The 16949-nt window shown below is 45.5% G+C and overlaps 1 protein-coding gene across 2 annotated transcripts in view; it reads left to right on the forward strand.

Annotated features, from left to right (window-relative positions):
- The window catches only part of LOC121544581 (mitogen-activated protein kinase kinase kinase kinase 5), a 141913-nt gene that overhangs the window by 69960 nt on the left and 55004 nt on the right, over positions 1-16949 (forward strand). For both annotated transcript variants that reach the window (XM_041854541.2, XM_041854542.2), the window contains exons 15-17: positions 1344-1422; positions 9050-9108; positions 9365-9432. In XM_041854541.2, the coding sequence (XP_041710475.1) occupies positions 1344-1422; positions 9050-9108; positions 9365-9432 (206 nt within the window). The remainder of the gene's footprint in view (positions 1-1343; positions 1423-9049; positions 9109-9364; positions 9433-16949) is intronic.

Consider the following 16949-nt stretch of genomic DNA (forward strand, 5'->3'; position numbering starts at 1 on the left):
GACAACATTTTCCCGGGAAGTCCAATTCCCCCATTCAAACACTGGCGAAATCCCCTCACAATGATCTCAAACTGTTTCTAATACACAATTAAATTAAACACAGACGACCCCTTGCTAATCAGGAAACTCCTGGGTATGTTGTGCTGGACTGTCATAACAATTGCTTCATGGGAACCTGGTAAAATTGTTTAATATCTATCATGTTGCCTAGTCACTTTTTTTCTAGTTATATATACACATCTACCTCAATTACCTCGTACCCCTGCAAAACGACTCAGTACTAGTACCCCGTGTATATAGCCAAGTTATCGTTACTCATTGTGTAACTATTATTACTTTTAGTGTTTTTGCTTTTGTATTATTATTATATATTTATTTATTTTCTGCATTTTTGGGAAGGGCACGTAAGTAAGCATTTAACTGTTAGTCCACACATGTTTACACGAAGCATGTGACAAATAAAACATACATTCTGAGAAAACAAGTTATGTTAAGTGGCTAGCTAGCGTCAGCCACGTTTGGTGGTCAATGAGACTGTGAGCTAGCTAACCAGCTGAGCTAGCAAACAATGTAACAAAGTATCATTTCTGTTTTGCATTTCAGGAATCACAGTAGCAAGTACTCCTGGTGCATGCACTGTTCAATTATTTAGCCATTTAAACTCTGTTTTTGCCATAGCCCTCACTGGCTTTCATGTGATTTAAACGTGAGCTTGCCTGAGGTGTCAGACTCGACGACAGTTGCTATCCATTGGAGAGCTGCAATTGGTTGCCTAGGATTCTGGGTCGGGGCTTAGCGAAGCATCAATTTGCACCACTTCTGTGGAATGATCCCATATATAATGTGATAACAGCATTTTATGACATGATTTAATTTTGTGTAGTGTCATGTTATGTATTTATATTCCTTTACTGTGAAGCTTATCTAATTTTGATGTCTCTCTGTTTCCTCTCTTTCTCTCTCCCCCTCCCTCCCCCTATCTCTCTCCCTCCCGCTATCGCTCTCTCTCCCGCTACCCCCTTATCTGTCTCCTCTTTCTCTCTCCTCTCTTTCTCTCTATCTCCTCTCGCTCTTCCTCTCCCTGTCTCTCCTTCCCTCTCTCCCTCTCTCTCCTTCCCCCTATCCCTCTCTCTCCTTCCCCTCTCCCTCTCCCCCTCCCCCTCTCCCCCTCCCCCTCTCCCCCTCTCCCTCTCTCTCCTTCTCCCTCCCCCTCTCCCCCTCCCCCTCTCCCCCTCTCTCTCCTTCCCCCTCTCCCTCTCTCCTCCCCCTCTCCCTCTCTCCTCCCCCTCTCCCTCTCTCCTCCCCCTCTCCCTCTCCCTCTCTCCCTCTCCCCCTCCCTCCAGCCTCTTTCAGCAGTGAGACACACCATCCGTTCCACCAACAAACACTCCAGAGCAGAGAGAACTCGCTCAGAGATCAACTGTAAGTGAACAGCAGCCCTCCACTTCTCCCCTCCCCACTTCTCCCTCCCCTCCCCTCCCCTCTTCTCCTCTCCTTTCCCCTCCCCTCTTCTCCCCTCCCCTCTTCTCCTCTCCCCTCTTCTCCCCTCCTTTCCCCTCCCCTCTTCTCCCCTCTCCTCTTCTCCCCTCCTTTCCCCTCCCCTCTTCTCCCCTCTCCTCTTCTCCCCTCCTTTCCCTCCCCTCTTCTCCCCTCTCCTCCCCTCTTCTCCCCTCTCCTCCCCTCCTTCCCCTCCCCTCTTCTCCCCTCCCCTCTTCTCCCCCCCTCCCTCTTCTCCCCTCTTCTCCCCTCTCCTCCCCTCTTCTCCCCTCTTCTCCCCTCTTCTCCCCTCTCCTCCCCTCTCCTCCCCTCTTCTCCCCTCTTCTCCCCTCTTCTCCTCTCCCCTCTTCTCCCCTCCTTTCCCTCCCCTCTTCTCCCTCTCCTCTTCTCCCCTCCTTTCCCCTCCCTCTTCTCCCCTCTCCTCCCCTCTTCTCCCCTCTTCTCCCCTCCTTTCCCCTCCCCTCTTCTCCCCTCCCTCTTCTCCCCTCCCCTCTTCTCCCCTCCCCTCTTCTCCCCTCCCCTCTTCTCCCCCTCTTCTCCCCTCTTCTCCCCTCTTCTCCCCTCCCCTCCCCTCCCCTCTCCTCTCCCCAGTGAGAGCAGCAGACCTGCCTGAGTTCAAATAGTATTCAAAATCTTTCAGATACTGTTGAGCATTTGCTTGAGCCTGGCATGGCGTGCCTGATGGGTGGGGTTTTCACTTTAATTCCTCTGGTTCCATTGCACCAGACAAGCTCAATTAAGCACAGCTAAGGTCAAATGGTGTCAAATGCCCCAGGTTTAAAGAGCAGCAGGGGTACATAAATAGCTCAGAGATCCACTGAGCGGAGGAGAAAGGGGCTGTAGGTGTACGTCCCACATAGCACCCTATAACCTATTCCATGCACTACTTTTAACCAGGCCCATAGGGAACAAGCCCTGGTCAAAAGTAGTGCACTATATATAGGGAACAAGCCCTGGTCAAAAGTAGTGCACTATATATAGGGAACAAGCCCTGGTCAAAAGTAGTGCACTATATATAGGGAACAAGCCCTGGTCAAAAGTAGTGCACTATATATAGGGAACAAGCCCTGGTCAAAAGTAGTGCACTATATATAGGGAACAAGCCCTGGTCAAAAGTAGTGCACTATATATAGGGAACAAGCCCTGGTCAAAAGTAGTGCACTATATATAGGGGACAAGCCCTGGTCAAAAGTAGTGCACTATATATAGGGGACAAGCCCTGGTCAAAAGTAGTGCACTATATATAGGGAACAAGCCCTGGTCAAAAGTAGTGCACTATATATAGGGAACAAGCCCTGGTCAAAAGTAGTGCACTATATATAGGAAACAAGCCCTGGTCAAAAGTAGTGCACTATATATAGGGAACAAGCCCTGGTCAAAAGTAGTGCACTATATATAGGGAACAAGCCCTGGTCAAAAGTAGTGCACTATATATAGGGAACAAGCCCTGGTGAAAAGTAGTGCACTATATATAGGGAACAAGCCCTGGTGAAAAGTAGTGCACTATATATAGGGAACAAGCCCTGGTGAAAAGTAGTGCACTATATATAGGGAACAAGCCCTGGTCAAAAGTAGTGCACTATATATAGGGGACAAGCCCTGGTCAAAAGTAGTGCACTATATATGGGGACAAGCCCTGGTCAAAAGTAGTGCACTATATATAGGGAACAAGCCCTGGTCAAAAGTAGTGCACTATATATAGGGAACAAGCCCTGGTCAAAAGTAGTGCACTATATATAGGGAACAAGCCCTGGTCAAAAGTAGTGCACTATATATAGGGAACAAGCCCTGGTCAAAAGTAGTGCACTATATATAGGGAACAAGCCCTGGTCAAAAGTAGTGCAAGCCCTATATATAGGGAACAAGCCCATGTAAATAATGTAAGTAAAAGGTAATGTAAGCAACAGGTAATGTTAGCAATAGATCATGTAGGTAATGTAAGCAATATATAATGCTAGAGAGTGTGTTTTTATCAGTAACACGTAAGGTGTGTGTTTTCCTGTCATGTAGTAGTAATAGATACAGTGGTGTTGTCTTTTTACTGTTCAAAAACAATCAGTGGGGTCGGGTGTTTTTCTGCAGATAGTTGTAATGTTAAATAAAGGGCTGGGAATAGCCAGGGACCTCACGATACGATATGTATTGAATATCCAGGGACCTCACGATACGATATGTATTGAATATCCAGGGACCTCACGATACGATATGTATTGAATATCCAGGGACCTCACGATACGATATGTATTGAATATCCAGGGACCTCACGATACGATATGTATTGAATATCCAGGGACCTCACGATACGATATGTATTGAATAGCCAGGGACCTCACGATACGATATGTATTGAATATCCAGGGACCTCACGATAGGATATGTATTGAATATCCAGGGACCTCACGATACGATATGTATTGAATAGCCAGGGACCTCACGATACGATATGTATTGAATAGCCAGAGACTTCACGATACGATATGTATTGAATATCCAGGGACCTCACGATACGATATGTATTGAATATCCAGGGACCTCACGATACGATATGTATTGAATATCCAGGGACCTCACGATACGATATGTATTGAATAGCCAGGGACCTCACGATACGATATGTATTGAATATCCAGGGACCTCACGATACGATATGTATTGAATAGCCAGAGACTTCACGATACGATATGTATTGAATATCCAGGGACCTCACGATACGATATGTATTGAATAGCCAGGGACCTCACAATACAATATTACCACCGTACTTTGAGGCCGATACGATATGTATTGCGATTCTCATGATTCTATATGTATTGCGATTCGATTCTGTGATTTTATTGCGATTCGATGTTCCAAACATATTGCTCCCCATATGTCTGCTGCAGAGGGACTAGAGAGAGCCACGAGAAAACAAGTTTTGATCAGTCATGGAAATAAAAGTGCTGAAAACAAATTGGCTCCCTTTTTAAAAAGAAGATTGAAAACAAGCTATAAAGGAAAAATACTGGAGTTTTGGTGCAGGTATAGCCAACTAGCGCAAAGATTATATTGCGATATTGTCAAAACGATATGATATATCATCAAAAATAATATATAACTATCTATTTTCCCCAAGGGCTGGGCGATAGGGCCAAAATATCATATTAAAAATTAGAAAAATACAGTGATATGACGTTATTTTATGTTTTTGAATAATTAAAGTTGTACATTTGCTTTATGAGTAGTGTGTGACCCTAGGGTGGCAACACGTGATTTCAATGGGTCTTTCTCCTTTCACATTGTTTTATACTGTTAAATTCAACAATTTTCAGCATTTTCATCGATTTCTGTATTTCCTGCACTCATTTTAGATCATATCCACACTGCCACATAGGGCTGCGCGATATCCGCAAACAATCTAGGCTTTATTTTTAACCAAATGTTGCAATTGTAATTTGACTTGCGATTTAGAGCAAAACACTTGGGTGAACTGTTGGAATCATGGAAATAGAATGATTATTCTAATTCTATAGTTAGAATATAACAGTGGGCACTTTGAATACAGTGTTTGACATGACAACAAATGGAAATGCCAGTGAGGAGTTATTGTGACAGGGTAGGAACCAAAGTGTTGATAAGTGTTTCCTAGGGGACCCTTTAATCTTTGGCTACATTGAATGCACAAACAACACGCTGATTTAGGTCTAAACCATCACTGGTATTATCAGGCTGTGTAGCTAGTTACGTTTGCTCTGACTCAGTACGTTTATTAGCTAGCTAGCCTAGCTAACACGATTTCAGCCCAACTTGCTAAGAAAAGACAAATTAGCCGTTTACAGATGTAAGAAACACAAATGAATAGTGTAATTATAGAATGCTGGTGGATTTATATTAAGAAGCGAAAAGTGAAAACCGCATCGTTGTCATCAATGTTGTTGCTTGTGCTGCATTGACCATGCTGACTGAACGCAAGTGTCTCGTGGTCGAGGAACAACAACATGCGCTCCTTGAGTGACAGGGGGCGGGGCTAGGTCTGTGTGGAAAGCGGCATGGATGGAGGGAGGGAGGGAGGGAGTTCAGTCCCTGTTTGAGCTGTTCAGTCCCTGTTTGAGCAGTTCAGTCCCGACCCTACTAGCGTGAGTCGGCTTGTTATGGTTGGTTGCTGTCTCTGTCTCTGTCTCTGTCTCTGTCTCTGTCTCTGTCTCTGTCTCCTCTCCTCTCCTCTCCTCTCCTCTCCTCTCCTCTCCTCTCCTCTCCTCTCCTCTCCTCTCCTCTCCTCCCCTCCCTGTGTCAGTCACAGTACCGCAAGGCCCCTCCCCCGCCTGCTAGAGCGTCACCTCTCTCTCTCTCTCTCTCTCTCCCTCACGCTTTATCAGCTCTGGTTAATAAAGTAGCTTAACAAATGGACATTTCTGCTGCTTCCCTCACTCGGATCGGACCGGGTCTGGATCCGGCCAGGTCTGTACAGAACTGGTCTAGTTGCCCTCAGGTCCGTTCGGAACGGGTCTCTATATTTAAAAGTTAATTGATGCATATCGGGTCCAGGTGGGAAAGCCCCGGGTCTTTTACGGAGACCTCCACTTGAGAGGCCTAATATAGCAGTTCCTGTCGCAACATTGTGAATGCTGTCACAGAATCTGGACTTGGTCCACAGATAGGGTGCTTTTTAGTTTTGCGATTTATTTTTTTGCCAAATAAACAATAATGATCTACAGTAACTGTTGGCATTTCATTTTCCCGAGGTAGCTTAGTGGTTAAGAGCGTTGTGCCAGTAACCGAAAAGTCGCTGGTTCTAATCCCAGAGCCGACTAGGTGAAAAATCTGCCGACGTGCCCTTGAGCAAGGCACTTAACCCTAATTGCTCCTGTAAGTCGCTCTGGATAAGAGCGTCTGCTAAATGACTAAAATGTAAATGTACCGTAACCGAACCGTCACCCAAAACCACAATACGTACCAAACCGTCACACCCCTACCATACAGGGAACAGGGTGCCATTTGGGGCGCAGCCTTGAATCAACATGTAGACAGAACAGCAGAGTTTTTTTTTTTTTTTTTTTTTCTCTCTCTGTCAGGTGTCTTCATAGGAGTCATTGTACAAGTATGTAGCCTACCTGACTGGGTTACTCTACACAGTAGCTCAATACGCTCCTGTCTGTATGTGTCTTTATGTATCAGCAACGCGACAAAGGAGGAGATGATTTGCTTTATGGCAGGTTTCTGTCGTCCTTGAGGGTGTCACAGCAAGGAGCGTGTTGCCAGGTTGCTCTGAGACATGTTGACTCCTGTAATGTCTGGTTTGTTGCCGTGAACAACCCAAATGGCACCCTGTTCCCTGGCTGCGTCCCAAATGGCACCCTGTTCCCTGTATAGTGAGTAGTGCCATTTGGGATGCAGACGTAATCTCGTTCACAAGTCCTCTCTCTCTCTCTCTCTCTCTCTCGATCTCTCTCGATCTCTCTCGATCTCTCTCGATCTCTCTCTCTCTCTCTCTCTCTCTCTCTCTCTCTCTCTCTCTCTCTCTCTCTCTCTCTCTCTCTCTCTCTCCGCATTTAGCCTGGGGGCGCGGGGTTAACCTGGGGGTGGGGGGGGCGGGGTTGTCTCACGCCATGTCTCAGGCCTAGTGACAAGGACAGTTTTTTTTTATACTAGACCACCTGCTCTGACATGACTGTGTTTGTGTAACATTTACTACTAACCTTACTACCACCATATCATATGATGCTTCGCCGGTGCCAGACAGATGATGAATCAACATCTACAGCTTGATCGTGTTCATGATGTCATCATAAAACTAAAGGCCCTGTTCAAATACTGTAAAAATGCATCCTTCCTTGAAATACTGTCATCACCGACCTTACATGACTGGGTAGGGGAAAGCTTTGTCATGGAAGGAAGGAAGCACTAATATGACCCCTCTGTGGAAAGGTGAGACTCTCACGTCTGTTTTGCTGTATAATATACTTCCATTCATTATTTCAACTGGTACCAGGGGACCTTCAGACGAGGGTATATGGAGACCGTTTAGTGGCAAAAATAAGGGGTTAAATAAAATAAAATAAATGTATCCTGATCTTTCTTATATAACTGATATAGGACCAACACTTCAGAACAAACTTCCTTATGATTTTTTTTTTGGGGGGGGGGACTATCTGTTGTTCCATGTAGTGAATGTGTTATTCAATGTGTTTGTATGGGCTAATAGCAGTAAGGACTATCTGTTGTTCCATGTAGTGAATGTGTTATTCAATGTGTTTGTATGGGCTAATAGCAGTAAGGACTATCTGTTGTTCCATGTAGTGAATCTGTTATTCAATGTGTTTGTATGGGCTAATAGCAGTAAGGACTATCTGTTGTTCCATGTAGTGAATCTGTTATTCAATGTGTTTGTATGGGCTAATAGCAGTAAGGACTATCTGTTGTTCCATGTAGTGAATCTGTTATTCAATGTGTTTGTATGGGCTAATAGCAGTAAGGACTATCTGTTGTTCCATGTAGTGAATGTGTTATTCAATGTGTTTGTATGGGCTAATAGCAGTAAGGACTATCTGTTGTTCCATGTAGTGAATGTGTTATTCAATGTGTTTGTATGGGCTAATAGCAGTAAGGACTATCTGTTGTTCCATGTAGTGAATGTGTTATTCAATGTGTTTGTATGGGCTAATAGCAGTAAGGACTATCTGTTGTTCCATGTAGTGAATGTGTTATTCAATGTGTTTGTATGGGCTAATAGCAGTAAGGACTATCTGTTGTTCCATGTAGTGAATGTGTTATTCAATGTGTTTGTATGGGCTAATAGCAGTAAGGACTATCTGTTGTTCCATGTAGTGAATGTGTTATTCAATGTGTTTGTATGGGCTAATAGCAGTAAGGCCGAATACAATTTTTCATCAAATTATTTCTTTTTTTTTTATACTTCAAGGGGTCTTAAAATTCAAAAATCCAATAGCAGAATGATCCTTGGTATGGCCTTCTTAAAACAATTCCATATAGCTTAGTAGAACCCCCCCCTCCTAGTTCCTAGAGTGGCTGGCCTGCCTGCCTGCCTTGAGTGGCGCAGTGGTCTAAGGCACTGCATCGCAGTGCTAACTGTGCCACTAGAGATCCTGGTTCGAATCCAGGCTCTGTCGCAGCCGGCCGCGACCGGGAGACTCATGGGCGGCGCACAATTGGCCCAGCGTCGTCCAGGGTAGGGGAGGGAATGGCCGGCAGGGATGTAGCTCAGTTGATAGAGCATGGCGTTTGCAACGCCAGGGTTGTGGGTTCGATTCCCACGGGGGGCCAGTATAAAAAAATAAAATGTATTCACTAACTGTAAGTCGCTCTGGATAAGAGCGTCTGCTAAATGACTAAAATGTACATGTAAAATGTGTTGATGGCTCAGATCTAGGATCAGCTTCCCCTCACCCATCCCAGCCTTAACGATCAGTGTCTAGGGGTAACTTCACCTTACGCTGTGCTGATGATGCATGAGGATATGGTTTGTTGTGATGGTTGGAGTGTTGTGTTCTGGCTCCCCCTACTGACTTGACTGTGTAATGTCTCAATGCCACTTCAACCTGACTTCTCTACTCCACAGTTGATAAAGTTCAGTTTGAACCTCCAATGAGGAAGGAAACAGAGGCTCGCACTGAAATGGTGAATATATTTAATATTACATCAACAATTTGTCTCTTATTTGAATTAATTTATAATCTAGTGTGAAATAATTTATGTTGGTCAGGAAGTGATTGTAAATTTCCCCAATGGCACCCTGTTCCCTCTATAGTGTACTACTTTTGACCAGAGCCCTGGAGTAGTGCACTATATAGGGAATAGGGTGCCATTTGAGACGCAGGCCTTGTGGTAGTAACTAACTGAAATGTCTGGTTTGTTATTGCTGTGGTCTATTCAGGACGTGACTAAAGAGAGTGACTTCCCCTCCCCCTGGAGCCCATTCGCAGAGGGAGGCATCACTGCCAGGTAAGAACCCATGGTAACCATCGTCATGGGAACGGCACTATTCCATTCCAGCCTTCTGTTTTTTGCTGGTTGGCTGGGCTGTCTCCTGTCTTTTATGGTCCAGTGGGAGTCTGGGACAACTGAATACCTTGGTTAGACCGTGGTTAAGCGAAAGTGTAATGCGTCCCGCCGCATTCCCAAAAGATGTCGCGTAGAGCTTACTTCATTTTTCAATTTAGCGTAAAATTAAGCAAGCTTTTATTTGACATCGTTTTTTTTTTTTCGTGCAGACCCATTACATGTTTCCTTATCTAGACTCACTGACTGGGTTTATGCACCAGCGAGATGGTCCTCTATTGATTACACCAGGGTTACACAGAATACTCTCTGTCAATAGTATACAACAACTCTGGAAATAATATGCTCAAGCCAAAGCGGTTTTTTTGGGGTCACCTTATTCCAAACAATGTAAAAAATAAAAAAAACTTCCAGTGTTAACTTAAACGACTAAAACCAGATATAAATTACACTATACAGTGCCTTCGGAAAGTATTCAAACCCCTTAACTTTTCACCAATCTACACACAATACCCTATAATGACAGAGCGAAAACAGTTTTTTTTTTAAATGTTGCATATTTATTACAAATAAAAAAAAGTTTACATAAGTATTCAGACCCTTTGCTATGAGACCCGAAATTGAGCTCAGGTGCATCCTGTTTCCATTGATCATCATTGATGTTTCTACAACTTGATTGAAGTCCACCTGTGGTAAATTCAATTGATTGGACATGATTTGGAAAGGCACACACCTGTCTAAATAAGGTCCCACAGTTGTCAGAGCAAAAACCAAGCCATGAGGTCGAAGGAATTGTCCGTAGAGATCCCAGACAGTGTGTCGAGGCACAGATCTGGGGAAGGGTACCAAAAAATGTCTGCAGCATTGAAGGTCCCCAAAAACACAGTGGCCTCCATCATTCTTAAATGGAAGAAGTTTGGAACCACCAAGACTCTTCCTAGAGCTGGCCGCCCGGCCAAACTGAGCAATCGGGGCAGAAGGGCCTTGGTCAAGGAGGTGACCAAGAACCCGATGGTCACTCTGACAGAGCTCTAGAGTTCCTCTGTGGATATGGGAGAACCTTCCAGAAGGACAACTATCTCTGCAGCACTCCACCAATCAGGCCTTTATGGTAGAGTGGCCAGATGGAAGCCACTCCTCAGTAAAAGGCACATGACAGCCCGCTTGTAGTTTGCCAAAAGGCACCTAAAGACTCTCAGACCATGAGAAAGAAGATCTTCTGGACTGATTTAAACCAAGATTGAACTATTTGGCCTGAATGCCAAGCGTCACGTCTGGAGGAAACCTGGCACCATCCCTATGGTGAAGCATGGTGGTGGCAGCATATGCTGTGGGGATGTTTTTCAGTGGCAGGGAATGGGAGACTAGTCAAGATCGAGGGAAAGATGAACGGAGCAAAGTACAGAGAGATCCTTGATGAAAACCTGCTCCAGAGCACTCAGGACCTCAGACTGGGGCGAAGGTTCACCTTCCAACAGGACAACGACCCTAAGCACACAGCCAAGACAACGCAGGAGTGGCTTCGGGACTTGTCTCTGAATTTCCTTGAGTGACCCAGCCAGAGCCCGGACTTGAACCTGATCGAACATCTCTGGAGAGACCTGAAAATAGCTGTGCAGCGACGCTCCCCATCCAACCTGATAGAGCTTGAGAGGATTTGCAGAGAAGAATGGGGGAAACTCCCCAAATACAGGTGTGCCAAGCTTGTAGCGCCATACCCTAGAAGACTCAAGGCTGTAATCGCTGCCAAAGGTGCTTTAAAAAAGTACTGAGCAAAGGGTCTGAATACTTATGTAAATGTGATATTTCCGTGTTTTGTTAAAAAAAATAAAAAAATATATATATTTTTGATTTGTCATTATGGGGTATTGTGTGTAGATTGATGAGGGGGAAAAAACAATGTAATCAATTTTAGAATAACACTGCAATGTAACAAAATGTGGAAAAAGTCAAGGGGTCTGAATATTTTCAGAAGACACTGTATATACAAAGGTGTGTGGACACCCCTTCAAATTATTGGATGCAGCTATTTCAGCCACACCTGTTGCTGACAGGGGTATAACATCGAGCACCCAGCCATGTAATCTCCATAGCCAAACATTGGCAGTAGAATGGCCTTACTGAAGAGCTCAGTGACTTTCAACGTGGCACCGTCATAGGATGCCACCTTTCCAACAAGTCAGTTCGTCAAATTTCGGCCCTGCTAGATCTGCCCCGGTCAACTGTAAGGGCTGTTATTGTGAAGTGGAAACGTCTAGGAGCAACAACGGCTCAGCCGCGAAGTGGTAGGCCACACAAGCTCACAGAACGGGACCGCTGAGTGCTGAAGCATGTAGCGCGTAAAAATCGTCTGTCGTCGGTTGCAACACTCACTACTGAGTTCCAAACTGCCTCTGGAAGCAACGTCAGCACAAGAACTGTTTGTCAGGAGATTCATGAAATGGGTTTCCATGGCCGAGCAGCTGCACACAAGCCTAAGATCACCATGCGCAATGCCAAGCGTCAGCTGGAGTGGTGTAAAGCTCACCGCCATTGGACGCTGGAGCAGTGCAAATGCGTTCTCTGGAGTGATGAATCACGCTTCACCATCTGGCAATCCGACAGACGAATCTGGGTTTCAAATCAAATCAAATTGTATTGGCCACATGCGCCGAATACAACAGGTGCAGACATTACAGTGAAATGCTTACTTACAGCCCTTAACCAACAGTGCATTTATTTTTAACAAAAGTTAAAATAAAACAACAACAAAAAAAGTGTTGAGAAAAAAGAGCAGAAGTAAAATAAAATAACAGTAGGGAGGCTATATATACAGGGGGGTACCGGTGCAGAGTCAATGTGCGGGGGCACCGGCTAGTTGAGGTAGTTGAAGTAATATGTACATGTGGGTAGAGTTAAAGTGACTATGCATAAATAATTAACAGAGTAGCAGCAGCGTAAAAGGATGGGGTGGGGGGGCAGTGCAAATAGTCTGGGTAGCCATGATTAGCTGTTCAGGAGTCTTATGGCTTGGGGGTAGAAGCTGTTGAGAAGTCTTTTGGACCTAGACTTGGCACTCCGGTATCGCTTGCCGTGCGGTAGCAGAGAGAACAGTCTATGACTAGGGTGGCTGGAGTCTTTGGCAATATTGAGGGCCTTCCTCTGACACCGCCTGGTATAGAGGTGCTGGATGGCAGTTGCCATACCAGGCGGTGATGCAACCAGTCAGGATGCTCTCGATGGTGCAGCTGTAGAATTTTTTGAGGATCTGAGGACCCATGCCAAATCTTTTCAGTCTCCTGAGGGGGAATAGGCTTTGTCGTGCCCTCTTCACGACTGTCTTGGTGTGTTTGGACCATGATAGTTCGTTGGTGATGTGGACACCAAGGAACTTGAAGCTCTCAACCTGTTCCACTACAGCCCTGTCGATGAGAATGGGGCGTGCTCAGTCCTCTTTTTTTTCCTGTAGTCCACAATCATCTCCTTTGTCTTGGTCACGTTGAGGGAGAGGTTGTTATCCTGGCACCACACGGCCAGGTCTCTGACCTCCTCCCTATAGGCTGTCTCATCGTTGTCGGTGATCAGGCCTACCACTGTTGTGTCGTCGGCAAACTTAATGATGGTGTTGGAGTCGTGCCTGGCCATGCAGTCATGGGTGAACAGGGAGTACAGGAGGGGGACTGAGCACGCACCCCTGAGGGGCCCCCGTGTTGAGGATCAGTGTGGCAGATGTGTTGTTACCTACCCTTACCACCTGGGGGCGGCCCGTCAGGAAGTCCAGGATCCAGTTGCAGAGGGAGGTGTTTAGTCCCAGGATCCTTAGCTTAGTGATGAGCTTTGAGGGCACTATGGTGTTGAATGCTGAGCTGTAGTCAATGAATAGCATTCTCACGTAGGTGTTCCTCTTGTCCAGGTGGGAAAGGGCAGTGTGGAGTGCAATAGAGATTGCATCATCTGTGGATCTGTTGGGGCGGTATGCAAATTGGAGTGGGTCTAGGGTTTCTGGGATAATGCTGTTGATGTGAGCCATGACCAGCCTTTCAAAGCAGATGCCAAGGGAACGCTACCTGCCGCAATGCATAGTGCCAACTGTAAAGTTTGGTGGAGGAGGAATAATGGTCTGGAGCTGTTTTTCATGGTTCGTGCTCGACCCCTTAATTCCGGTGAAGGGAAATCTTAACGCTACAGCATACAAGACATTCTAGACGATTCTGTGCTTCCAACTTTGTTAGCTTTAGAACTGGATTTGTTTTCAAATTATTTGTGGGTCTGTGTAATCTGAGGGAAGTGTGTGTCTCTAATATGGTCATACATTTGGCAGGAAGTTAGGAAATGCAGCTCAGTTTCCACCTCATTCTGTGGGCAGTGTGCACATAGCCTGTCTTCTCTTGAGAGCCAGGTCTGCCTACAGCGGACTTTCTCAATAGCAAGGCTATGCTCACATAGTCAAAGATTTCCCCTCTCTCTCTCCCCCCCTTTCAATTCAATTCAATTCAATTTAAGGGCTTTATTGGCATGGGAAACGTGTGTTAACATTGCCAAAGCAAGTGAAGTAGATAGTAAACAAAAGTGAAATAAACAATAAATATTAACAGTAAACATTACACTCAGAAGTTTCAAAAGAATAAAGACATTTCAAATGTCATATTATGTATATATACAGTGTTGTAACAATGTGCAAATAGTTAAAGTACAAATGGGAAAATAAATAAACATAAATATGGGTTGTATTTACAATGGTGTTTGTTCTTCACTGGTTGCCCTTTTCTTGTGGCAACAGGTCACAAATCTTGCAGCTGTGATGGCACACTGTGGTTTTTCACCCAGTAGATAAGGGGAGTTTATCAAAATTGGGTTTGTTTTCGAATTCTTTGTGGATCGCTGTAATCTGAGGGAAATATGTGTCTCTAATATGGTCATACATTTGGCAGGAGGTTAGGAAGTGCAGCTCAGTTTCCACCTCATTTTGTGGGCAGTGTGCACATAGCCTGTCTTCTCTTGAGAGCCAGGTCTGCCTACGGCGGCCTTTCTCAATAGCAAGGCTATGCTCACTGAGTCTGTACATAGTCAAAGCTTTCCTTAAGTTTGGGTCAGTCACAGTGGTCAAGTATTCTGCCACTGGGTACTCTCTGTTTAGGGCCAAATAGCATTCTAGTTTGCTCTGTTTTTTTGTTTGTTCTTTCCAATGTGTCAAGTAATTCTCTTTTTGTTTTCTCATGATTTGGTTGGGTCTAGTGGTGTTGTTGTTGTTGTTGTCCTGGGGCTGTGTGGGGTCTGTTTGTGTTTGTGAACAGAGCCCCAGGACAAGCTTACTTTCTCTCTCTCCCCCCCCCCTCTCTCTCTCCCCCCCTTCCCTCCTCTCTCTCTCTCCCCCCTCCCCTCCTCTCTCTCTCTCTCTCTCTGTCCCCCCTCCTCTCTCTCTGTGTGTCCCCCCCCACACACACACACACAATCACAATACAATCAATGAGAATCACAATACACATCTTGATCAATCCCCTTCGTGGAGTTTTGTTGTGTAGATTGTTTTACTCACTTCTCCTTGTTGTGAGACTAACCTGTTCCATTCACCTCACTGTGTGGAGGTGCCACCCCTGTTCTGTTCTCAAAGCATAAACTACCTACCTACCTCTACCTCCCCACCCACCCACTCCCTCCCTGTAGTCTGGTTTGTTGATCAGGTAGTATCTAGAAGTCAAAAAGTATTGTCTCCCCTCCCCTCCCAATGTCCCTCCCCTCCCTCCACTCCATCCGTCCCTCCCTCCCCTCCCAATATCCATCCAACCCTCCCTCCCCACCCTGTGGTATACCATGCCATGCCCATGACCCACTCCACCCCTCCACTAACTGTTGTTGTGGCAGCCCAGCCAATGGGAAGAGGCAGCTGCTGTGGTCTGGTCTGGGTCTGGTCTGAGTCTGGTCTGGGTCTGGGTCTGGTCTGGGTCTGGTCTGGGTCTGAGTCTGGTCTGGGTCTGGGTCTAGTCTGGTCTGGTCTGGGTCTGGTCTGGCTGTGTGCAGTGCGGTGATGTGTGCCACCCTGCCATGCTCCGTTCATACCCATCCTCCTGCCATGCTCCGTTCATACCCATCCTCCTGCCCTCCTGCCATGCTCCGTTCATACCCATCCTCCTGCCCTCCTGCCATGCTCCGTTCATACCCATCCTCCTGCCCTCCCCTCCCATGTGTGCTGCGACATAGCTGTTGACCCAGCCAATCAGAGGAGTTGATGGATGTGTGCTCCTAATGGAGGTAGACAGAGACAGGTGGGATAATCAGAAGGACAGATGGATGGACAGACAGAGAGACTGAATGACTTGTGGATGGACAGACATAGAGACTGAATGACTTGTGGATGGACAGACATAGAGACTGTGAATGACTTGTGGATGGACAGACATAGAGACTGTGAATGACTTGTGGATGGACAGACATAGAGACTGAATGACTTGTGGATGGACAGACATAGAGACTGTGAATGACTTGTGGATGGACAGACATAGAGACTGTGAATGACTTGTGGATGGACAGACATAGAGACTGTGAATGACTTGTGGATGGACAGACATAGAGACTGTGAATGACTTGTGGATGGACAGACATAGAGACTGTGAATGACTTGTGGATGGACAGACATAGAGACTGAATGACTTGTGGATGGACAGACATAGAGACTGAATGACTTGTGGATGGACAGACATAGAGACTGTGAATGACTTGTGGATGGACAGACATAGAGACTGTGAATGACTTGTGGATGGACAGACATAGAGACTGAATGACTTGTGGATGGACAGACATAGAGACTGTGAATGACTTGTGGATGGACAGACATAGAGACTGTGAATGACTTGTGGATGGACAGACATAGAGACTGTGAATGACTTGTGGATGGACAGACATAGAGACTGTGAATGACTTGTGGATGGACAGACATAGAGACTGAATGACTTGTGGATGGACAGACATAGAGACTGTGAATGACTTGTGGATGGACAGACATAGAGACTGAATGACTTGTGGATGGACAGACATAGAGACTGTGAATGACTTGTGGATGGACAGACATAGAGACTGTGAATGACTTGTGGATGGACAGACATAGAGACTGTGAATGACTTGTGGATGGACAGACATAGAGACTGTGAATGACTTGTGGATGGACAGACATAGAGACTGTGAATGACTTGTGAATGTAACTGCTGTACATGCTATAAGCCTTTGAGACAGACACAAACAGGATGTGGTGTTAATACCCTGGATTTAACAAGCTCAGACAGGGCTCTTAAATGAGTTGTAGCCTCTAGCACTATTTCACCATGGCGACCGACAGCTACATTGTAAATAATTTGAACAGAAACAAGTGATCCCCTGCAGTGTTTTGTTTGAAATAGAATTGTTTGCCATGTACTAGAGTTTAGTTCAATATTTACTGAGAATTGTATGTATACGTCTTGCTTGAGAACCAGTAGTTTTCTGTTGCT

This window comes from Coregonus clupeaformis, chromosome 29 (genome assembly GCF_020615455.1).
Source record: "Coregonus clupeaformis isolate EN_2021a chromosome 29, ASM2061545v1, whole genome shotgun sequence".
Lineage (NCBI taxonomy): Eukaryota > Metazoa > Chordata > Actinopteri > Salmoniformes > Salmonidae > Coregonus > Coregonus clupeaformis.